At 37.9% G+C, this 26125-nt stretch overlaps 1 protein-coding gene across 2 annotated transcripts in view; it reads right to left on the reverse strand.

Moving 5' to 3' along the window:
* Positions 1-26125, reverse strand: part of LOC118975235 (tubulin-specific chaperone cofactor E-like protein) — a 200603-nt gene that overhangs the window by 139198 nt on the left and 35280 nt on the right. The window contains exon 8 of one of the 2 annotated variants that reach the window (XM_037029068.1): positions 5604-8411. The exons of the other annotated variant lie outside the window; for it this stretch is intronic. Coding sequence (XP_036884963.1) covers positions 8093-8411 — 319 coding nt within the window. The 3' untranslated portion in view covers positions 5604-8092. Of the gene's footprint in view, positions 1-5603; positions 8412-26125 lie in introns of those variants that run through there. 2 annotated transcript variants of the gene reach the window in all.

Here is a 26125-nt window from a genome sequence, read left to right on the forward strand (position 1 = left end):
TATAAACAAATATTCAAAGATATTTTCCAAAAGCAGTTGTAGTATTCCTACCTCCAGCCAAGGAATTTGTAACAGCTATTTCTAAGTAGACCAACATGACCAAAAGGAAAAAAAAAACACCTCACAATTAGCTTTATTCTAACATCCTTGCTGGCACATTAGCAATAAAGTTGAAAGAAGAGACACTATATAGGGGTTAGACACACTATATTCCTTATTCACCAAGCAGCACCAACTAGTTCCTTTAGAAGAATTTCACTGGTCAGCCAGAAGTGGCTCTGATTACTATAGACAATAAATGGAGAGCTTTAGGGCTATTAATCTATCAATTTTCAAGGGCACTCAGCTGAAACAAATGCTCATACATTGTTAAGGGTAAGTAATTCATACACCAGCACTTTCTCCTACAGAGGTGAGATCTCACTCACCAATGACCAAAAATTAGGTTCCAGAGCAAAGGTAGCTCATCAGATACACACCACGCCAGCTCCTTCAGAGCGGGCTTGTGCCGCGGTTGGGGCCAGGTCTGTGCACCTGAGCAGGGAGACCACTGCCTGGCTGCACTGACCAGGAGTAATGCACCAAACCCGAAATCAATTCAGTCTTTGACTTGGCACAGATGTGACAAGTCATATAATCTGAATTTTTTAAAAATAAAACTCTAATGGAGAATGCTTTGGCAATATCTATCAAAATTACAAACACTTCAACCTTTTGATTCAGCAATCCCACTTCTAAGAATGTATTACAGATTTGTTTTAAACATGCAAGAGAATATACGCCTTTTACTGCTACAAACTAAAAAGAGTAAGAATGAGAGTGAGGGGGAGGGACTGAAATATCTATCTATAAGGTACTGGTCAAAATATTATCAATTACATCTGTATTACATTGTAAACAAAGGATAAGGTGAGTCCCTATGTACTGCTATGAGATGTCCAAAATACACTTAAGTTTTAAAAAAGGAAGGTGCGCAATAGTCTGTAATACACTAACTTTGCTACATGAGGTCTGTTTGGGAAAAGTCTAGCCATTGTTAATATAATGAGAATGGTTTGCATGACATCGGTGTAACCTGGCAGCCAAGCAGAGTGGACTGGAGTGTGTATGTGTGAACAATGATGACTTCACTGTACTAGTCACTGGGGGCGGTAGAAGCCCTTGAGTGAGCATGTGTACATATGGCCCTCACATTCAGAATGATTGAACTAGTGGAGCAACAAATCTGCATCAAATTTTGTGTTAAGCTTGAACAATCCTCCACAGAAACTATTCAGATGATTCTGAAGGCCATGGCTACAGGTGGCTGGTGATTGGCAGCTTCATCACAACAGTATGTCCACCCATGCATCACATCTCATACAGTATTTCTGGCACAATGTCAAATCACTCAGGTGACTCAGCCCTCCCTACAGCCCAGACTCAGTGCCCTGTGACTTCTGGTTTTTCCCAAAATTAAAATCACCTTTGAAAAGGAAAAGATTTCAGACCACCAGTGAGATACAGGAAAATATGACAGGGCAGCTGGTGGCGACTGGAAGAGCTGTGTGAGGTCCCAAGGAGCCAGGGGTACTGAGGCATCACTGTCTTATGCAGTTTCTTGTATCTTCTTCATTCTCTCTACTTTTCACAGTACATGGCTGGATACTTTCCAGACAGACCTCGTATGTAAGGGGAACACTAAGAAGATATATTCTCCTTCGCTGTTATGTGTTTAAATTCTGGAAAGACACAAGAAACTAATAAAAGATGGAATACAAGGGTTAGAATGGGATTTTCTCATGTATACCCTCTTTAATTTTTAAATTGTTTTCTATTTAAAATTAAAGACTTATTTTTGTAAAGAAATTGAAATTTACATAAAACAAATTTTTAACACAACCAGAGCAATTTATAATGTCCTAGATGTATTCTCTAATAGTGGAGGAAGGCTTACATCTGCCCTTAAAGGTTTCAGATGTATCAGAAAACTTTCCTTCCTCTTAAGTCTATTCTTTAATGTCTATTTTCCCTTATTCCCAGTCTTATTTATTTAGCACCTTAATTGTACTACTTATAGTAACAAAAAAACATTCAAGAATGATGAGTCCGTGAGAGACTCAAACTGAAATTGCATTGTTTTTGTCAGCTCTAGATCTTGCCCACCACAATGGATAACCTATTTTGTAAACTATACTTATACTCTTCTCAAGGTTCTCTCTTGGAATTTAAGAATAAATGACAGCAGTGACAGCCTCATCCTTTTCCATTACAAAACCTCTAACACAGACTTCATTAGATTATAAGCTTAATTTTCTTCCACAAATACCAACTTTAAATGTACTTGAACACCGATGCCTCCTTGATAAGTCTGAGTTGGAATTGAGGAACTTCTCACCTTTGTGTGTTTACTGAAACTAAGTTTTCAGGTTCTAGAATATTCTCAGGTTAAACACCAACATGTCAGTTTCTTTGCATCACATTACTGGTTCATTTATTCCTGCCAATGGCCCTGCAGTGTTCAGCATGGCACTTCAGAGGCTCAGAGGGTGACAGATACACATGTAACATAATTTCAGGTCTGGAAATGGCACCAGGGAGAATTATAATTTCGATTCCAAGCATTCAGCCACATCAATGATTTTATCATAGAACAAATCAACTTAGTAAATAGATATTGAGGAGTATGTCACTTCAGTGGTTTAGTAAAACATAAAAACAATTAATGTGTCTGTGTGGAGTGTTCCAGAGAACATTAGCAGGAAGTGCTACAGTACAGCTGTCAAGTACACCAATTCCACAGCTAAATGAAAGTGTTAATACTTCATCTATTTAAAGAGAATTTCCTTTATTCTAGTTTGCTATTTATTTGGCTTAATGATTACTTAGGTCACTGTTTCAGTGTTTTGAGAGAAAGTTATAAAAATGCCACTGACTCGCAGAATAATGTTGAACTCAAACGTGTTTTCTTTAGTTTAGAGTAAGGTGGGAATATGTTTACTTACATTATACTCATATATACATGAGTTCATACATATATTTAAATTTTTTAGATTAAAAAAGCTAAACATTTCCAGTGTTAATACTCAAAATTTTTGAAGGAATCTGAAATACATTATATTTTAAGATGATACAATATGGTATGTTACTCCTTTTCATGGATTAACTCAATTCCTAACTCTAGTTACATGAAAAATTTAAAAGCAGATGAAATGACTGATATTAAATACCTCTATATGTTTTAAACTTACTTTAAAACATATTTAAAACTGGCTAAATTTAAACTCTGAAGTTCTAAGCCTAAGTTGAAGAACACAGTTATTTCTTCTCCAGAAGAGGAGTTGGAAACAAAAAAGGAACTTCAAAAGTTAGCCTGGATTTATAAACATTCCAATATGGAATTTACAGCACTTCAGTCCAATAGGTATCCATGTCTGGACACAGTTTGCCTCACAAGTAGACACAGTGCTTACAAGTACTCAGAGAAGACCACAGTGCATACTAATGAAATAGAATTTAAAACAGAAATTAAAATTGCAGTTATTTGAAATTTGGAGGCAGAAATAATTTTTAATAAACAAATCATGATACACAGTTTTAAAAAAAGATTTTTATTTTTAGAGAGAGGGGGAGGGAAGGAGAAAGAGAGGGAGAGAAACACCAGTGTGTGGTTGCTTTTTGCATGCACCCCACCGGGGCCTAGCCCACAACCCAGGTATGTGCCCTGACTGGGAATCAAGCCAGTGACCCTTTGGTTCCCAGGCCAGCAGTCCACCCACTAAACCACACCAGCCAGGACGATACTTATGTACTTTTGAAGCACTGAGAAAGGTCAATAGACTGTCTTTTAAAAACAGAAATAAAATGGAGTTCTTGGGCCTTAATTCTTGGCACAGTGTTAATTCATTACAGTTTACCAGAAATTATTAACAAGAAGGTAGGGTTCAAGTGTCTAAAACTCAACTGTTACAGAAAATTATTTTCAAAGGAAAAAAGTGTCACAAGTTTCCAAATCACCAAAATGAGATTTTCATTCTTACTCAAAAAAGGGGATGGCAAACAGCTCAAAAAGTTTTTATTCTTACAAGGGGAGAGTATTAAGAGTATGAAAAGAGAAGTATAAAATTTTGCTAACACAACAGCAGTGGCAGTTTTCATTTTTAACTTTAACAAAAATCCTATTAACTTTGTTAAGATGGTGAAACTTTAAAAATTTTTAAAATATTATTGATTTTAGAGAGAGAGAGGAAGGGAGAGAAACATCAATTTGCTGTTCCACTTTTTTATGCATTCATTGGTTGCCTCCTATATGTGCCCGGGCCCACAGCCTCGGTGGGTTGGGACGCTTGTCTACCAGCTGAGCTACCTGCCCAGAGCCAGATGTCCAGACTTGAATCCAAGGAAGCCAGTTCCCCAGGGAGTCAATCACAGTACTGATGGTGACTTTCAGCTTTATAAAAATAAACACATACCTTGACCACACAGCTCTAGAAAAAATTCAAAACACAAAGAGAAAGTGAACTTGGGTTTTTATTTTTTTAAAGATTAACTCTCTATCTATACATATATTAATAAAAAGTGCAAAGAACATGTTTAAATTATATTCTAAAATAAATATATATATATATTTCCATTAACTGCAGGAGACAACTGGCAAGTGAAGAGCCTGAGAGAGGCCAGTCCCTCTCCGTCATTACCACAGACGCACACTTTAAGGAAGCACCTATGGAAAACAGTGTTCACAACACTTTTGGTAACACAGATAGCTTCTCGGGGTTTTGAAAGCAGCTTGTTTGTATTTTCAACCAAACACGAAACAAAGGGAAAAGTCAAATCCATAAACAGAAATGACACTGCTTAGAGCTGCATTCATGTTTCGCACACAGCTGGCCAGTCCAATGAGCACTGGCAGAGCCCGCGCAGCCCCAGTGGCCAGTCAGTGTGGGCAGTCTGTGCTCACTCAGAACACCGTTGACTGAGCCACACAGCCAACACGTGTGGTCACCATGGCACTTTCATCTTTTGTTCACATTCAGTGAACAAAACTTTAAAACAGAGCCCAATAACACCAGGCTCTGTTACACTGAGCTCATGTTTAGGGCTGATTTCCACTAAGAGGTTTTAAAGAAACAAGACGTCACAGAACACCTGCTGCTTTCTTAGGTATTTATGACAATGGTTGCGATCAGTTGCAGAAACAATAGAAACTTTTGACAATAAAAAGACATGACTCTGAACTTTAGTTTTCTTTAAAATATTCTAAGATATTTCAACAATTCAAACTAGAAAACTGCTTTCTATTGTGGCTTCAGCAGCTACACACCCATATTCCTTGGCTTTTATTTGGATTTCTTATACTACTCCTTCCCTTTTTCATGACTGAAAAGAATTTCTCTTTTTAGGAACGATGTTTTATATACTGTGCTATAGAAATAATTCTGCAATACTGGCTATAACAGCATTTTGACTCATAAATGTCAATAGTATGCTCCTACTGAACCTAGATGAAGTCAACATTAAAATACAAAGAAGCCGCAGCAACCAACCCTGCATAATTTGTAGACTGAAAGGTCCGTGGTGTCTGCTCCCCTCTGTCCTATTACAAAAATAGTTTTGGTTACAAGTGTCCACACAGCATCGATTTTATTTTGAAAGAAACATCTCTACTCAGCCACCCAAATCAATTTACAAGTACACATGCTCCAATAGCTTTTATCATTTACTTATGTAATTCTAAAAGACCGGTGACTGGATTAGATAGTCTCAATCAAAAATCAGTCAGCAATTTGAAAGCCATCACTGACAATGGCCTAAATCACCCAAGTCCATGGAACTAAACAAGAAGGTCCCCCGACAAGCCAGTGCACAACAGGACACTACACCTGCAGTCAATGGACACTGTGTTCTGTAGTAACAGAAAGAGCATGTCTCTAAGAGTAAAAAAGCATTTCATAAAACTTTGCCATATATAAAATATCTAATTAATTGTGACTACTCCACTTACGGTTAGAGTGTAACGTAAGTGTTCTCTCTGCCTTCCACTGTGGGACAGCCAGGAGTCAAACCCAGCCTGAAAAAACAGGAGGGCACCCGCTGCCCAGGCTGACAAAAGCAAGAGCTCAGTCAGGCTGGGTCCAAGCAGCTCACCAGCACTCACACACTCATGCTCAAAGCACCCAGGATTCTCAGCACCCTGACGCATGGCTGCACTTTTTTCCACCTCCAAAAATGTGTCAGGAAACTGTGACTGCAAAATAATCATTATTGTCTATGCCCAGCCTGGACCACCACAGCTACTTTTATGATTTGGAAAGATAAAATGTGCAGCAGAAGAAGAGGATTCACATTCACCTTTCTCAAACCCTTTGGTTTCCACCATTAATGTTACAGTGACTGCAGATTTGACTCAGTGGGCTGGGTCAAAGGCTTCACAAGTACTGAACCTGAAGTGCATTAAGAGAATAAACATCTGCTATTATGGCATAGAAAAATTTTAAAAGTAGCAATAATAAACACAACACCGTGCACATAATGAATTTACAAGCCACAAAGAATCTCTTAAGAAATTTGTAGGAGCGCTGGAATCATGTAGAAAGGTCAAAAGGTGAAAACAATCATAGTGATTACATTCTTTTAAAAATACTCCATGTACACATCTTTTGCCCTAGTTATGCTAAGTCCTTCTCAGGTCTCCCACCACCAAAGACAGTGGATCAAGAAAGACGTGTGCTAAGGACAGAGACCACACTGACTAACAAAGGGACAGAACAAAGGTTTCACAGCTGGCCATGAACTAGCTTTTAAAGAAAAGTGCTTTAAATATGCTTCTGCGGAAAACATGACTTGAAGGCAATTCCGAAGTTTTGACAGTTATATTTTACTCATTAGTCAGAGCTGTTCTACTGCAGAGAAACTAAATTAACGTGTAAAACAAAGAATTGTTCAATTATGACATCATAAAATCCCAGGGAAGAACTGGGAACCAAAGCTTCCTTTGATTACAATTTCCCTCTTTTAATGCAAAGTGCAGGAGCAAGGCCTTCAAATGATGGCACAGGCAGGAGAGCCACAACCCCCTCCCCTTACCACCACCCCCCTTGACGCCTTCACAGGCACTGTGGCCCATTAGCTGCCTCTCAGCTCTCCTGGCACACACGTACATTATTCTACTGGGTTCTTCAAAAAGTCAGGCCTCTACTCCCAACAGATCAAAGTAATAAAAAAGAGAGGTGTGAGGAAATATAGTCAATGAGCAAAAATAAAAAAAACTCTGGAATCTGACACATTTCACAAAATGAAAGTGATGGTTGCTACAATATGTGAAAAACATTAGAATCGACACAGCTGCATACAGGGAGACCAGACTGCTCTGGCAGGCTTTGCATAATAATAGCAAGTTCTCCTGGAGTGCTAACTCTCCATCTACTCTCCTTCAAGATCCTAACAGAATTATAGATTCTAACTGAGCACCTGAGATCAGAATCAGGTAAAAATGCTTAAAACACTTTAAATTATTTCAAAAGGGAGAAATGAAGAAAAATCACCCAAGTTGAGAAGTTAGTTATGGACACAATAAAACTATTTAGTAAACTATTAGTAAACATGGGCAGATACTAGTCAAAATGAAAACTGAACCAAAACAAGAAAAGGAGAGGGAGGGAGGGAAAGAGAATCTGGGAGAGAGAAGGATTGGCCCTTCCTGTGAAGATCCTTGTTCCTGATTCAGAGACTCTCAGACACCCTTCTGAGGAGGAGGCACTGTTCCTGCTGTCTTCACAAATGTGTGTAAATGGTGACGACAAAGGAGCAGGAGGTGGGTCCCAGTGAGTACAGTGCCACAGTGATTTCTCAGTCATCCTCCCATGAGAGAGGACACACAGACTGAAGGCGTGGCCCACTCTGCTGGCTGAGCCACAGAGATCTCCGTAAAAAAATACCCTAAACAGCCCCCTACCCATCCTAGGAGGAAATAGATATGCCCCTCAAACCTAAACAAAACAAATCAACACAAAAACTATCTTCTCCCTCATAAAGAACATTATGTGGAAACAAATGCCCCCAGGAAGTCCTTCTGTGTGTGTGTGTGTGTGTGTTATTACACGTCTGGTAGGGGTTATTTTGTTTTGGATTCTACGTAAATTTTATCTCCATCCCTAATGCCAAAGGAGTGCAGTGCCCGAGAGCTGTATTTCATTTCCTCTGGTCCAAAGGGTGCTTCATGGTCAAAGTAGTAGAGAAGCATGTTGCTTGTGGGTAACTGCACTAGAGTTTTTAATTGTTTCTTTAGTTCTGCAACTGTTTGGTCCAAACGAATGCTCATTTCTTCTACCTGATCATTAAAATGGACTTCTACTTTTGCACTGCTCTGGGGTCTTAGATCCACTTCTGCCAAAGGCTCCAGCTTTCCATATTTTGTGATCAGTTCATGATACCTAGAAGGATAAAAAGACAGTGTCAGCTTAAGCCACTTGCAACTGAAGTACAAACTTTTTTGGCACTGCTGGTAGATTACACTGCTGTACTCAACATCATTCTAATATCCTACTTCAATATTCTGTCTACCTGCCTGCCTGGTGACCACTGTGGGATCTGTGACCTGATGTGGCTGCCCTCTGGAGGGCATGGTAAAACCACATCCTAAAGATGGTCACCATGCCCGCTGTGAACCACTGTGTAAGAAAAGGTTTCAAGAGAAACACGGCACCTAGAAAAGTAGACACTGCAAAGGTCAGAGAGAGAAGTGGAAGCTGTAGAACTTGCTTTCTTGGCTATGATCACGATCCAGGGCCTGGATCTATGCACGTGCTCCTTGGTAACACCTGGGAAGATGGAAGGAGGCCAGCAGTTCCTGAACCCTGGGGAAGTCATAACTCACAAACAAAAACACCCACTTGCATGCTGGCTGTTAACCTAGCTCTTTCAGTGATGCGTTTTTGCATGGTCCAGCCTGGACTCATGGGGTATAACACAAGGAATTGACGAGGAATAAATTCTTGTAAAAAAAAGTGGTAAATGAGGAAAACAAGTTCCTTGATTATGGTGAAAATAAAAAGCAAAAGACACCAAGAGGAAAGTGAGTTATAGAGATGAGACTAAGGTCCTACAAGGAGAGCAAGTTTCACATGTGGAGAATCTTGTTTCCATTATCAGTCTTGGAGGATCCAGGTCTGGTTTACTGAGGAAGCTGAGCAGTTTCCTGCAAACCAGAGAGGGAAAAACGCTGAAAAGATCTGATAATAGCTTTATCATAACCAAGGCCCACAAGGTTAATGCATGATCAGAATAAAATAGTCACATAAGAGTATTCTCCCACCTCTCTCACCCTACTTTTGTTTTTAACTCAGTTAAATCACTGCCATCAGGCTGGCTGCTATAATAAGGAACACTAAAGATACAATAAGATGTCTCTGATCAGAGATGGAGGGAATCATTTCCATTAAGGAGAGCAGAAGTTTGGTAAAACAGCACTGGCCTTGAAGTCACAGGATCTGACTTCAGAATCTTGATTCTACCTTATAATTAGCTGTGTGACTTGGAAATTCACTCAATCCCTTTGGATCTCAGTTCCTCGTTTGAAAAAGTGGGATAATAAATTCTGCCTTTCCTTCCTTATAAGAATTACATAAAATAACAGGTGACTAGCACTTTGTTAAGTTGTAAGTTCATATACAAATAAAAATGTCAACATTCCTGCTGCTCTGAAACTTACATTATTAAAACGAACACACTCCTTAGAAAATATATAATTGAAATATACTTAGGTAAACCTTCTTGGAAATGGTGGTGGTATGATGAAGCAGATTACAGAATCATCTTCTCCCAGGACTTCAAACCCAAACAGTATTTTTTGTGAAAAGAAATCACCAGCAGCAACTAACAAAAGAGAGGTGTTGAACAAAGGTTGTCATCACCAATTCAACAGCAACAAGAGTCCCTGGTTTCTGGTGTGGCAAAAGGGGAGACTTCATTCAGTTAAAAATGCTTGGCTGTTGAGCAGCATGGCTGAAGCAGCTTGGGTGTGAGACAGCTCAGGCATCAAACGGCTCAGATGAAGCAGTTCAGGGGTGATCGCTGCAATCAGGGGTGCAGTCTGGATGGAAACGGAAGTGTACGCCATTAAAACAGGGGTGGAGATGGCTGATACAGAGAAGCGTCTGAACCCCGTCTGATTGGGCCATTTCTATGTGAATAAGCACTCCAAATCTTTACATTGGTCCAAAATGCACTGTCCTGATTGGTCAGAATGGGCCAGCTGCAGCTCCAAATGGACAAGGAAAACCTCAGTTCTACTGGTTGAATTCCAATCCTCAGAACTCCTGGAAAAGGGTTGCTCAGAAGGAAAAGCACAGTGCAAGAGGCTTGGAAGACCAATCTGTGGCTTTGCCCTGAAACGCAGTGTTCATGAGAGAACTCTAAATAGTGGCTGCTGGACTCTGGTTATGAATTTGAGCCCAATTACCACAACAACTCCTATTTGACAGGTATATTCTTGGGTCAACAGAGGGAATAATCTTATTGCCATAATCTTTTAGAAGGAACCAAGATTTTAACTAGTGGTAAGCCAGTAGATCCATGAATTGGATGACGTTGCTCATTATTCTGTTCCAAGCTCTTCCCAGAACACCTTCCCGAACTTCAAAAACTGAAACTGAAAACTGTACTCCCCACACTCCTTTCCAAGTGAGACTTGGCTTCTATCAGTCCCATTCAATAGTCCCAAGGTGAGAGAGAATGAATCCAGCTGAAACAATGGGGGTAGACACTTCCTAACTGGCAGGTTGCAGTTCAGGCAGTGTGTTCCTGGCAGCACCTAAGATGGGGTGATCCAGTACCAGGCCATCAGCTTCCCGAGTATTTCCTCACGTGATTCTGGCAAGAGGGAGCACTGCCTTCGGTCAGCTGGCTCTGTGGTGCTGTTCTAGAGGCAGACCCATGATAGGGAGAGACAGGTCTACCAATGACTTTGTAAGCACCCTATTTCCTGTATTAAATTCCTTTCTTTTTACAATAGGTAGTGTGAGGTGATGCCAGAGGAATGGCAATGTGAGAAATCCCCCTGGTTTCTCTCCTTGAAGTTTCAACAACGGTAATAACTCAACAAAGGGTTCCCTATTCAACACACCAGCATGTCAAGAGAGCTGCACACTGAAGCACATAAAGCTGGGTGAGTGGGAGTGAACAGGGAAGGCAAGAAGGAGAGAAGGGTTGCAATGAGCCACAGATGCAGCCCTACAGCCAGGAGTTCATAGCACAGCTTAGCCCGGGGAGGGGAGCAATCCAGTTGTGGCTGGCTCCCCCTTCAGCTGGGAGGAGCAGAGATTTGGTGGGTATGAGCTATGGTTGAGCCCAGTGACCTGGGCAGGGACACAGCATGAGGCTGTGGCTGTTGGGAGGTCAACATTCCAGACACAGAAACAAAGCCACAGAGCTTGTCTTCCTGGAGCACTCTAGAGCTTGCCTTCTTTAGACCTCGGTGTTGTGTTGTGGAGCACATTATCTGCAAACCTGGGAATGGATGCTACAGAATCATTATTTTCACTGAGCAAAGGGTACACTCTATTAACACTCCTGGGGTCAGGGAGCAAGGGGTACACAGTGGAGGTCTGAAGCCACCATTACCTGAGGGCAAAAGAACAAAGAATCTTGCTGGTTTCCTCAGCCCATGTTACCTCCATGCATTGTGGCTACATGGAGGGCAGCAGGGGCTGCAGGAATCAGCACTGGGATATCACAGAGCTAAAAAACTTGTGGTTCAGTACTACCTACTGGAAGATTAGAGAAAGACTTCTTCCTATCAATATGTTAGTAATCAGCCACTCATACATAGATGCCTAGACAGAGAAGGAATCCATCAAATACCACGAATAACCAAGGTATTAAGTCAGGTGAGAAAGAAAATGAAAAAACCACCAGAAAACAAACTTAAAGACACAGATAGATGTGATATAAATGACAGAGAATTCAAGATTGCAGTTTTGAAAATACTCAACAAGATGTGAGAAAACAGACAGACAATTTAGTGTGCTCAGAAAACAAACAAAATAAGTACTTTACCAAAGAGGCTTAAACTTTAAAAAAGAACAAAACAGAAATTCTGAAGATGAAGAACTCAATAAAATAGACCAAGAATGAACTAACAAGCACAGGAAATAGAGCAGAACAGATGGAGGAAAGGATCAGTGAAAAAGAAGGTAGACATCTAGAAATGATGCTGAGAGATGAGAGAGATTTCAGCATAAAAATAATAGAAGTGCTCTATGATAACTATCTGAATCCATCAGAAAGAGCAATGTAAGAATAATAGGTATACCAGAGGACAAAGGGAGGGAGGTAGGAAAAAAGAGTCTACTCAAACAAACCTCCCAAAACTCTGGAAAAAGCTAAATACTCAAATCCAAAAAGCAAAGAGAACACCTAGTTGCCTCAATCCAAAGAGACCTTTTCCAAGGCACAGTACATTAAAACTGCAGAAATTAATGACAAAGAAAGAATTCTCAAGGCAGCCAGGGAAAAGAAGAAAGTAGCCTATAAAGGAAATCCCACTAGGTTATCAGCAGAAACTCTATAAGCCAAAGAGAATGGAACCAAATATTCAAACTACTGAAAGAGAGGTGTTATCAGCCAAGAATAATATATACAACAAAGTTATCCTTTAAATATGAAGGAGAAATAAAGACTTTTCCAGGCATACAGAGGCTGAGGGAATTTATCATGAGAAGGAAATATACAAGGGAATTTATTCTACCTGAAAAAAAAAACAAAAAAAAATCACAAAACTACAAGTGAGAGCACCAAGTAAATTTACAGCATAAAAAGGGATAATTTGTGATAACAACATAAAAGGAAAGGGGTAAAGGTCAATTTGCAAATTCAGAAGGATGGAGATCATATGCACTCAAAAGAAAAAGGACTGCAGTACATACAAAACTTTTTTTTCATAAATCTAATGGTAGCCACACACACACATATACAAAACCCAAACTGAGACACGCTGCTTTAAAAAAATAGGAAACAGAGGAAATAAAAGTAGAATACCACCAAATAAAATCAGCAGACAGAAACACAAAAGAACAGAACAAATGGAGGCTATCTCTAGAGCTATCAGAAAACAAAAGGTAAAATGGCTATAAAAATCCTCATACGTTAATAATTACCCTAATGTAAATGGACTGAATCCACCAATAAAAAGTCACACAGTAGCACACTGGATCAAAAACCAACCCCAACCACATGCTGCCTTAAGGAGACAGACACATGCACGCTGCAAAGACAAAGTTAGACTCAAAGTGAAAGGGTGGAAAACGATTCTCCAAGCAAGTAACATCCACAGAAAAACAGGTATAGCCATATTTACAGCTAACAAAATAGTTTTCCAGATAACAAAGACAAGAGACAGAGACAGACATTGTACATCAAGACGTACATTGGACACAACATCAAGAAAACACAACACTCCTCAATATGTGTGCACTAAGTAGGGCGCACTGAGATACATAAAGCTACTCACAGAACTATAGGTGGAGAGTCAAAAACATTATCGTGGCTGAGGACACTGAAACTCCACTGATAACTCCAGACAGATCATCTAACAGAAAATCAATTAAAAAACACTGGCTTCAATTCAGGGTGGATAAAAGACTTAAATATAAGCTGTGTGACACCATTAAAATCCTAGAGGAGAACATTGGCAGGAAAATCTCAGATATTTCGTGCAGCAACTTTTTTACTGATATGTCCCCTAGAGCAAGGGACATAAAGGAAAGAATAAACAAATGGGATCTCATCAAAATTAAAAGCTTCTGCATGGCTAAATAAAACTGTATTAAGATAAGAGAACCAACTCAATGGGAAAACATATTTGCCAATGATACCTAAGACAAAGGTTTAATCTCCAAAATATACAAAGAACTCACACGACTCCACTCTAAGACGACAAGCAACCCAATTAAAAAATGGGCAAGGACTTCAACACACACTTCTCCAAGGAAGACATACAGAGAATCCAGAGACACATAAAAAGATGCTCAATATTGCTAGCTATCAGAGAGATGCAAATTAAAACCACAATGAGATACCACTTTACACCAGTCAGAATGGCCATCATAAATAAAGCAACAAACAACAAATGTTTGAGAGGTTGTGGGGAAAAGGGGACCCTAGTTCACTGTTGGTGGGATTGCAGACCGGTACAACCATTACGGAAAACAGTATGAAATTTTCTAAGAAAACTAAAAATGACCCAGCAATTCCACTGTTAGGAGTATATCCTAAGAACCCTGAAACACCAATCCAAAAGAACCTATGCACACCAATGCTCACAGCAGCACAATTTACAATAGCCAAGAGTTGGAAGCAACCTAGATGCACATCAGTAAATGAATGGATCCACAAACTATGGTACATTTACACAATGGAATTCTATGCAGCAGAAAGAAAGGAGGAGCTACTACCCTTTGCAACTGCACGGATGGAAGTGGAAAGCATTATGCTGAGTGAAATAAGCCAGATGGTGAAAAACAAATACCATATGATCTCACCTTTAACAGGAACCTAAACAACAAAACAAACAAGCAAGCAAAATATAACCAAAGATACTGAAATACAGAACAGGCTGACAGGGACCAGAGGGGAGAGGGGAGAAAATTTCAGGGGAAAAGTGGAAGGATTCACAGGAACAAATATAAAGGACACATGGATAAAAACTAAGGCAGGGGGAGGAAATGGGAAGGAGGTGGGGGAACACTAGAGGGGGGTTTGCTGGACGGGATTAAAAGAAAACTGTACTTGAAGAATAATTAAATTAAAATAAACAGACATAAAAAAATACTGGCTTCAAATAACACATTAGACCAAATGAACATAACTGACATTTCCAGAACATCAGATCATACTTTCATCGTCCATGCACATGGAACATTCACAAGGTCACAAAACTACCCTCAAAAAACTGAAGAAGACTGAAATCATACCAAGCATATTCTCTTACCACAATGCTTTGAAATTAGAAATCAACTGCAAGAAGGAAGTAAAGAAACCCTTAAGATGTGGAGATTAAACAACATACTACTAAAAAGTAACTGGGTGAAAGGGGAGAAAAAGATGAAATAAAAAGATATATACAGACCAATGAGAAGGACAAAATGACACATGAGAACTTCCAGGATGCAGTGAAAACAGAAAAGGAAATTTTACATGCCTATCTCAGGAAACAAGAAAAATTCCAAGACAAACAACCTAACATTACATCCTAAAGAATTAGAAGGAAATGATAAAAATCAGAGCAAAACTGAATGAAAGAGAGAACAAAAAGACTATACAAAAAATTCATACAACAAAGAGGTGGCTCTTTGAACATAAAATAAAATTGACAAACCCCTGGCTAGACTCACCAAAGAAAAAAGAGATAAGACTCACATAACAAAATCAGAAATGAAAGCACTTACCACAAGACATCACAGATATACAACAAATCATACTAGAATACTATATGCCAGCAAATTCAATAACCTAGAAGAAATGAACCAGTTCCTAAAAATATATAACCTTCCTAGACTGAATCATGAAGAACTGGGAAACCTAAGTAGACCAATCAACAGTGATAAAATTGAAACCATTATAAAAAATCTCCCCTCAAAATAAAAGTCTAGGACCAGATGGCTTCACTACTGAATTCTACTATACATTAAAAAAATATCTGAGCCCTGGGGCTGGTGTGGCTCAATAGACTGAGTGCCAGTCTGTAAACTGGAAGGTCACAGGTTCAATTCCTAGTCAGGGCACATGCCTGGGTTGTGGGCCAGGTCCCCAGTTGGGGGTGTGTGAGAGGCAGCCGAGCAATCTCACACATATTTCTCTCCCTCTCTTTCTCTTTCCCTTCCCCGACCTCTAAAAATTAATTAATTAATTAATTTTAAAAAGTCTAATAACTATTCTTCTCAAACTCTTCCAAAAAATTAAAGAAGAGGCAATACTTTCTAACACATTTCATGAGGCCAACATAACCCTGACACCAAAACGTAGCAAGGATAACATAAAAAAAGAAATCTATAAATATCATCTCTGATGAATACAGATGCAAAAATACTAAAAAAAAATAGTAGTAAATCAAATACAACAATATATTAAAAAATAATATAGCATGATCAAGTGGAGCTCACTCCATGGGCATAACTATGGTTCAACAAATACAAATCAACCAATGTAATACACCACAGTAACAAAACAAAGGATAAAAATCATATGATCTAAAAAATAAATGCAGAAAAGACATCAATTTATGACTAAAACACTCACTAAAATGAGTATAGAAGGAAAGTACTTCAATATATAAGGACATATGTGACAAACCCTCAGCCAACATCACACTCAGTGGTGAGAAACTCAAAGCTTTTCCTCCACAATCATGAAGGAAACAAATATTCCCACTCTTACCATTCTTATTAAACACAGTTCTGAAATCCCTAGCTGGAGCAGTTAGCTAAGAGAAAGACATTAAAGACATCCAAATTGGGAAGAAAAAAGTAAAAGTGTCAATCTTCCCAGATGACATAATTCTGTATACAAAAAATCCTAAAGGCTACCAAAAAAACCCGTTAGAAACAATAAACAAATACAGCAAAGCTGCAGGATATAAAATTAACTGCTTTCCTATATACTAACAATAACACTTCAGAAAAAGGAATGAAGAAACAATTCCTTTTGCAATTGCAACCAAAAGAATAAACCACCTAGGAATAAACCTAACAGAGGATATGGAGAACCTATATACTGAAAACTACTACAAAGCATTACTGAAGAGACTGAAAAGTCACAATGAAACAAAGATATTCTATGTTCACTGACTGGAAGAACCAGCATAGTTAAAATGTCTGTATTAGCCAAAGCAATATACAGATTTAATGCAATCCCCATCAAAATTCCAATACAATTTTTTAAAGAAATAGAACAAAATATCATCAGATTTGTGTGGAGCCACAAAAGACCCCAAATAGCCAAAGCAATCCTGAGAAAAAAGAACAAAGCTGGAGGTATTACACTATCTGACTTCAAATTATACTACAGAGCTATGATGATCAAAACTGGCCCTGGCTGGTGTGGCTCAGTGGAATGCATGCCAGCCTGTGAACCAAAGGGTTGCCGGTTCAATTCCCAGTCAGGGAACATGCCTGGGTTGTGGGCTAGGTCTCCAGCAGGGGCTGTACAAGAGGCAACCACACACTGATGTTCTCTCTCTCTTTTCTCCCTCCCTTCCTTTCCAGAAATAAATAAATCATTTTTTAAAAAGACTACATTGTATTGGCAGAAAAACAGACACATAGACCAACTGAACAGAACTGAGAGCCCCAAAATAAATACACATGTAAATGGGCAAATAATTTTTGACAATGGAGCCTAAAACACACAATGGAGAAAACAAAGCTCTTCAATAAATGGTACTGGTGAAATCAGAAAACCACATGCAAAAGAATGAAACTAGATTACAGTATTTTCTCCTTGTACAAAAATCAATCAAAAATTGATGAAAGATCTAAATATAAGATCTGAAACAATAAATCACACAGAAGAAAACATAGGTACTAAACTCATGGACCTTGGTTGTAGAGAACATTTCATAAAATTTGACTCCAAAGGCAAGGGAAATAAAGGTAAAAATAAATGAATGGGACTATATCAAACTATAAAAAGCCTCTGCATGGCAAAAACAAAACAAAAAACAAACAAAAAAAATGAACAACAAAGCAAATAGGCAACCAACCAAATGGGAGATGACATTTGCAAACAATAGCTTTGACAAGGGTTTAACATCCAAAACATAAAGAACTCGTACAACTCAACACCAAACAATCCAATTAAAAAAATGGGCAGGGGACTGAACAGACACCTCCTGCAAGAAGACATACAAACAGATGACAGATACAGGAAAAGATGTTCAAATTCACTAGCTTCTAGGAAAGTTCAAATCAAAAGTACGAGATATCATCTCATACCTGTTAGAATGGCTATTGTCAACAAGACAGTAATAACAAGTGTTGGATAGGCTGTAGGGAAAAAGGAACCCTCTTTTGCTGCTGGTGGGAATGTAAACAGGTACAGCCCCTATGGAAAACAGTATTGCGGTTTCTAAAAAAAAAAAAAGAACTCAGTTACCATATGACTCAGCAATCTGTCTTCTGGGTCTCTACCCATAAAACTTGAAAACATTTTTTGCAAAGATATTTGCACCCCTATGCTCATTATGGTGGCTAAGACATGGAGACAACCACGTTGTTGTTTGACAGAAGACTGGATAAAGTGATACATATACACCATGGAGTATTACTCAGCCATAAGAAAACATAAAATACTGCCACTTGAGACATGAATGGACCTTGAGAATATTATGTTAAGTGAAACCAGACAGAAAAAGCTATGTACTATATGATTTCACTCATGTGGGATACAAAACTGAAACTCACAGACACAGACGGTTACCACAGGGAAGGGGTGTGGAGGGGCAGTAAAGGGTAAAGGGGGCCAAGTATGTGGTGACAGAAGATGATTTGACTTTGGGTGGTAGGCACATAATAATGCAATATATGGCTCACATATCATAGAAACCTATACCTGAAACCTATATGGCCCTATTAACCACTGTCACCTCAATAAATTTAAGGAAAAAACAGTGACTGTGTTATCTTCTGTCATCTATAACTCAATCCCAAAGTATACTCCTTCAAATGGTTTTCCATGACTTCAGGGTGGCCTCAAGTTGGCCCTTATCTATGTTATAATCGAAGTAACTGTTATAAAACACAAATTATATCTATTACTCCTTTACTTAAAATCACACAAGACCCATGACTGTGGTGGGCAGAACTTTGGCCCCCATGATATTCATCCCCTGGTGCTGTTCTCAAGATTGTATTACATTATTTGGCACAGTTGACCTTAAAATACAGAGACTGACTGGATTAGCCTAATCTGACCATATAAACTCTTAAAATCAAAGAAGTCTCTCTATTTGGCAGCAGCAGAAGAAGTCAGAGATTCCAAGATGAGAAGAATGTGACATGCCATTGCTGGCTTGAAGATAAAGGGGGGGACCTTGGAAAGCATGGGACAAAATGGAATCCTGCCACTGTCCTGAAGGAGCCTGCAAGAGGATTCTTCTCCAGACCCCCAGCAAAAAGCACAGCCCTGCTGACCCCTCGATTGGGGCCAGGGAGGCTGGAGAGCCCAGTTGAGCTGCACTGTGCACCCAGATTTCTGACCCGCAGAAATTGTAACATAATTAAATTGGTGTTGTTTCAAGCTGCTAACTTTATGGTAATCTGTAGTAGTAGCAATGGATAACTAATAGAAACGGAGAAGTAATACTAATACAATGACTACACACGGTCCTTCATGAATTGGTTCCTTCATGACTTTTCAAACCTGTGTGCCATCAACAGGCCCACTTTCTGTACCTACTTTTCCACTTGCTTAAATTAAAGAAGAAATCAATGTTTATTTATTAATTTTCAGTAAAACAGCATTATTCTGTATATGGAGAGAAGTTTGGATATGGGCAATAACACATATTCACTTTTTATTCTATAAAATGAAGAAAAAGTACTAGAGTTATGATTCACTTTACACACTGAGCATGTTCCCCTAACATTATGTAAGTAAAATTATGATTTCAAAATAGTATGTTTATTCCCAATCATGCTATTTTAAATTATCTTTAAACAGGAAAAAATCAGTAAATATAAGAAGTCATGATTTTACAATGTGCCCAGTAAATTTTAGAAAACAATTTCTTCTTACTCTTTTTCCTAGATATTTTACTCATTATTCAAAAGTCCATCCCCACTGAATTATATCTACATACTCTGTATATTATCTGAACTTTTCTTAGCATTAGCCCTAAAGCTATAATCTTAAGAGGTAAATGATTTCTGATGACTAAGTAGTTAGTCTTCAAAACTAATGATCTCAATATTCTACTAATTAGGACTTCTATCTCACTATTTTAAAAATATTTAATATTTAAAGGTCTCACTTCTAAAGTGGGCAAAAATGTTATAAGCCTACTTTGGAAGATAATATTGACAAGGATGTACTGCAATAATCAAATGCTAAAATGTAATATATACTATATTGGTGATTAGAAACTCTGAACACCATTCTGCCACAATTTTTTCACAGAAAACGAACAATCACAAGAGAAACAAAAATGACTACACACAGCATAAAGGCCAACAGGACACATGGGCAATGGAGGACGGTCAGTGAAAACCAAATGCTAGATGCAATCCTGTGAAGAACACAACCCACCAGCAGACCGGCACTGTGCTTTCTCCCTTCCTATTAAACAGAAACACCCACTCAGAGAAAGGCTTCCTGGACTTTAAGGGTCTTTGAATCGTGAGTGGTTAGCAACCACACTGCTAGTAAAGCGGGGCTGAAGGAGGCATTAGCAAACGGGAACAAAGAATGAAGCCATCCGTGGTGCAGCTGAGGCAGCTCCACTCCCAGTGCACATCAGAGAGCCTCCTCCACTAGGGGCCCCGGGTCCAGGGCACACCTGCCTAATGGGACAGACGCAAGAGCAGACTTTAGGAGCACAAAGGTCAGGTGGGGACAGATATGCTCCCTTCTTCTTACTGTCCATTTTTACCCTTGATTCCTAAGATACCTGGAAGCACAACTGAGTAAAAGGTCTATGACCCCAGAATAAATGAAGACTTGGTACACTACTTGAAAAAGGTTGCAGGTTCCTACTATTAATCTTAGTCTGAGGGTGAATTTGTGATAAAAACCTAAACCCATATATCAAAATTAAAACAAAAAACCTAATGCATACCCTACATTGCATTAAAAAATTAACTCGAATCATAAGCTTAAATGTAAAATCTAAAACTCTAAAATGCCTAGAAAATATTTTTAAAAACCTCTGTAATCTTACATTGTTCAAAGATTTCAGAGTATGACAAAAAAAGCACAATCCATACAAGAAAAATATCAAGAAATATCATTAAAATTTAAATTTCTACTGCTTGAAAGAAACTGTTAAAAAATGACATGACGAGCCAGTCTGAAAGAAAATATTTACAGAACACATATCTGTACATATACAGAACTCCCAAAATTCAATAATAAGAAAACAAGTAACCCAGTACAGAAACAGGCAAAAGATTTTAAGTGTCTACTTCACCAAAAAGGTATTTAAGAAGCAAATAAGCTTATAAGAAGGTGCTCAACATCATTAGCCATTAGGGAAATTCAAGTTAAAACCACAATGAAATACTACTACAGATCTGTTAGAATGGCTAAAATTAACGGGAACAAAAAAAGGAAACACCGAGTGGTGATGAGGATGTGGAACAACAGGAACTTGCACATGTTGCTGGTAGGAAAGCAAAATGGCAGCACCACCTTGGAAAAAAGCTTGTCAAGTAAACACGCACTTCCCACACAACCCAACCATCCCACTACTAGGTGCTTTATGCAAGGGAATTAAGAACTTATATTCACACAGAAACCTGTTGGTGACTGCTTATCCAAGCTTTCTTAATAAATTGGTAAAAAAATAGACACAACACAGATGTACTTCAGCTGATGAATGGCTAAATAAACTGGTACATCTATATAAAAGAATATTACTGAGCAGTAAAAAGAATCTCACTAGTGATACACACAAGACAAGTGAATCTCAAACACATTATACTAAGTAAAAGAAACCATACTCAAAGGCATCTACATCTCTTTTCAGCCAAGGGCAAAATGACTAGATAGAAAATCTGCAAATATAGAGATCTGAACAAACAGCATCTAACTGACATATATAAAATACTCCACCCAACCTGCTCAGAAAGCAATCAACAAGATAGGCCATAAAATAAACTTTAAGAAATGTAAAAGAACTAATATTACATAGGGGACGTTCCTTAACTATGGAGAAAAAGTAAAAATCAGTAACAGAAAAATAACAAGAAAATTCTGAAACACTTGGAAATTTAATTTCTAAGTAATTCATGGGTCAAAGAAGACAAACCAAATAAATATTTTTAAAAAAACATAGAAATGAATGGAAACAAAAATATAACATATCAAAACATGTGAGAAGCTAGCAGTGCTGAGAGTGAAAGTTATAACACTGCATATTTATTAGAAAAATCCTCAAATTGGTAATCTACATTCCTACATCAAAAAATAAAAAAATAAGCAGATCAAACAAAAGGAAGAAAATAACAAAAATACCAGCAATCAATGGTTTGTTTAAAGTAAAACAGTACTGAAAACTATAGTATGTTGCTGAAAGAAATTAAGGATGACATAAATAAATGGAAAGAGATTCCATGTTAATGATTTGGAATACTTAGTATTATTAAGATGTCTAAACTACCCAAGGCAATCTACACATTCAATGTAATTGCTATCAAAATCCCAAAGCACTTTTTTGCAGAAGTAGAAAAAAAAATCATCCTGAAATTTCCACATGGAATCTCAAAAAACCCTGGGTAGTCAAGCAATTTTAAAAATGAAGAGTAAAGTTAAAGACTCACACATCCTTGATTCAAAACATGTTACAAAGCTACAGTAATCAACACAGTGTGGTACTGGCATTAAGACAGAGATATACACAAATAAAATGGAGTAGTAAGGCCAGAATTAAAGCCTTATGCACATGTTCACCAATAAATGTGCCAAGATGAATCAATATGGAAAGAGCAATTTCTTCAACAAATGATGCTGAGAAAACTGGATATCTACATACAAAAAAATAAAGGTGGACCCTTATACCATATACAAAAAAAGAATCTGAAAAGTTCATGATACTGAATTTGGCAATGACTTGTTGGATATTACACCAAAACAAAATATACCACACAGAAAACAAAAGCTCATACAAACTAATGGGACTATATCAAACTTAAAAACTTTTGTGCATCAAAGAATACAAAGAAAAGGGCAAAAAGGAAACATACAGGATGGGAGAAAATATTTTCAAATCATATATCTGAAAAGGGGTTAATACCCAGGATTTATAAGAAGTCCTACAACTCAACAACAAGAACAAAAACAAACTAATTTAAAAATAAGCAAAGGACTTGAACAGCTATGTTTCTAAAGATGCCATGTAGCCAACAGGCATATATGATGTTAAACATTTAATAAGTCAGCAAACAAGTGCTGGCGAGGTTGTGGGAAAAAAGGGAACCCTAGTGCACTATTGGTGGGAATGCAGACTGATGAAGCCACTGTGGAAAACAGTATGGAATTTCCTTAAAAAACTAAAGATGGAATGCCTTTTGACTCAGCCATTCCACTGGTGGGAATATACCCTAAGAACCCTGAAACACCAATCCAAAAGAACCTATGCACCCCAATTTTCATAGCACCATAATTTACAATAGCCAAGTGCTGGAAACAACCTAAGTGCCCATCAGTAAATGAGTGAATCAAAAAACTATGTTACATTTACACAATGGAATAGTACAGAGCAAAAAGAAAGAAGGAGCTCCTACCCTTCATGACAGCATGGGTGGAACTGGAATGCACTGTGTTAAGTGAAATAAGCCAAGAGCTAGAAGACAAATACCATATGACCTCACCTATAAGTAGAACCTAATCAATAAAACAAACAAATGAGCAAAATATAACCAGGGACTTGGAAATAAAGAACAAACTGCGGGCCTGCGAACCAGAGGATCGCGGTTCGATTCCCAGTCAGGGCACATGCCTGGGTTGCAGGCCGGTTCCCTGCAGGCCAACTCCCAGCAGGGGACGCACAAAAGGCAACCATACATTGATGTTTCTCTCCCTCTCTTCTTCCCCTCTAAAGATAAATAAATAAATAAAATCTTAAAAAAAAAAAAGAACAAACTGACAGTGACCAGAGAGGAGGAGGGAGGGGGATAACGGGAAAGAAGGGGCAGGAGCAAGCAAAGGAACATGAATAGCAGACTCATGGGCACGGACATTGAGTGGCGGGTACTGACTGCAAGAGTGGAGGGAATAGGGTAGGGGTGAGCAATGGGGGAAAATGACAGGACAACTGTATCTCAACAACAACAATTTTTTTAAAAAGAAAGAAAAGAGGTTCAACATCATTAATTATGAAAGAAATACAAATCAAGCCCACAATGAGACTCCACTTTAATACCCATAAAGATGGCTAATATAAAAAAATAACAAGTCTTGGCTAGTAGAAAAATCATAACCCTTTTGCACTGTTGGTATGACTGTACAAGGATGCAACCTCTATGGAAAACAGTACAGTGCTTCTCTAAAAATTAAAAATATAATTACCATATAACCCAGCAATCCCACTTCTAAAATTCAAAAGAATTAAAAAAAGCTGGATCTTGCAGACATGTCTGCGAACTCACGTTCACAACAACACTACTCATAAAAATATATGTACTAGCCAGGAAGTGGAAGCAACCCAAGGGTCTAGGGATGGATAAATGGATGAACAGAAGGTGACATATACACATAATGGAATGTTATTCAGCTTTAGAAAGGAACTCTGTAGTGTGCTGCAATATGGAAGAACCTTGAGGAAAGTAAGTGAAATAAATCAGACACACAAAGAAGAGTGATGGCTGCCAAGTGGCTTCAGGGGCTTCGGAGAGCAGATGACTAAGACACAGTCTCACCTTTGTCAGAGAAAAAAGGTCCTGGATGTTTGTTGCACAACGATGTAAATGTACGTAACACTTTCTAAACCACACACTTAAAAATGGTTAAGATGGTAAATTTTATATTATGCATATTTTATCACATTTTTAAATTAAAAATGATTAAGATGGTATATTACATGTATATTTCAGTACAATTTACTTTTTTAAAATTTGAAGGATAAAAAAAGAAATTAACACCAACTGTACACAATCTCATCTGGAAAAAAGAAAAGAAGGGAACACTTACCAACTTTTTTTATGAAGCCTGTATTATTTTGATACCAAAAAGCACATTAAAAAGTTAAAAAAATACTACCATACCAATATCTCCCATGACATTAAATACAAAAATCCTAAACAAAATACTAGCAAACTAAATCCAACTATATATTTTGTATAAAAACAAATATACATCATGACTGAGTGGAAATTATTCTAGGTATGCAAGACTGGTTCAACACTTGAAAATCAATGAATAGTGTCCCTGCCAACAAGCTAAAGAAGAAGTATCATATCACAGTAGTTGACACAAAAAAAGAATTTGAAAAAGTCCACTTATGATGAAAAGTTCTCAGTATGTTAGAGAGGAAACTACGTCAACTTGCTGAAGAGTATCTACAAAAGAAAAAAAAACCTATAGCTAAAATTATACCTAGTGGTAAAAGACTGAATGCTTTTCCCTACGATTAGGAGCAAAGCAAGGATGTCTAGTCTTACCACCCTCATGCAATACAGGGCTGGAAGCCCAAGCCATTGTACCAAGGCACAAAAACAAAATAAATTCATACAGGCTGGAAATGCAGAAATATAATTTTTTATGTTTGGAAATGACATGAAATACTTAGGTACAAATCTAACAAAAGACTGACAAGACTTGTATGTTGGAAATTACAAAATGCTTACAGAAGAAATAAAAAACAACCTAAATAAATAAAGAGACATACTGTGTTCATGCATTGGAAGATCCAATATAGTAAACAAATCAATGTTCCCCAAACTGATCTATATAGCTTTAATAAAATTTCTATTAAAATCCCAGCCATATTTTTATAGACAGAGATAAGCTTAATCTAAAATGTATACAGAAAAGTAAAGGCCCTAAAATAGCTAAAGTGATCTTGAAAAATAAAGTGGGAAGAATCATTGTACATGATATTAAGGCTAATTATGTATTTATAGTAATCAAGGCAATATGGTAGTGGTGGGACAATGAACACCTAAATCATACTAACAGAATAGAATACCCAGAAATATACCCACACAAATATACTCTCCCAACTCTTAAAAAAAAGTTGAAAAAGCAATGCAATAAGGGAAGACATCTTTTTTCAACAAATGGTGCTCTTACAATTGGATTGTGCTGGTAGTTACACACTGTAGAGTTTGTCAAAACTCAGAAATGCATACTAAAAAGGGTAAAACTTGCTCTATGTCCATTATACCTCAATAAACGTTATTTTTTTAATTTACTTATTTTTATTTTCAGAGATCAGACG

Source organism: Sturnira hondurensis, unplaced genomic scaffold (assembly GCF_014824575.4).
Source record: "Sturnira hondurensis isolate 20B ecotype Veracruz unplaced genomic scaffold, ASM1482457v3 Scaffold0020184, whole genome shotgun sequence".
NCBI classification, from domain to species: Eukaryota; Metazoa; Chordata; class Mammalia; order Chiroptera; family Phyllostomidae; genus Sturnira; species Sturnira hondurensis.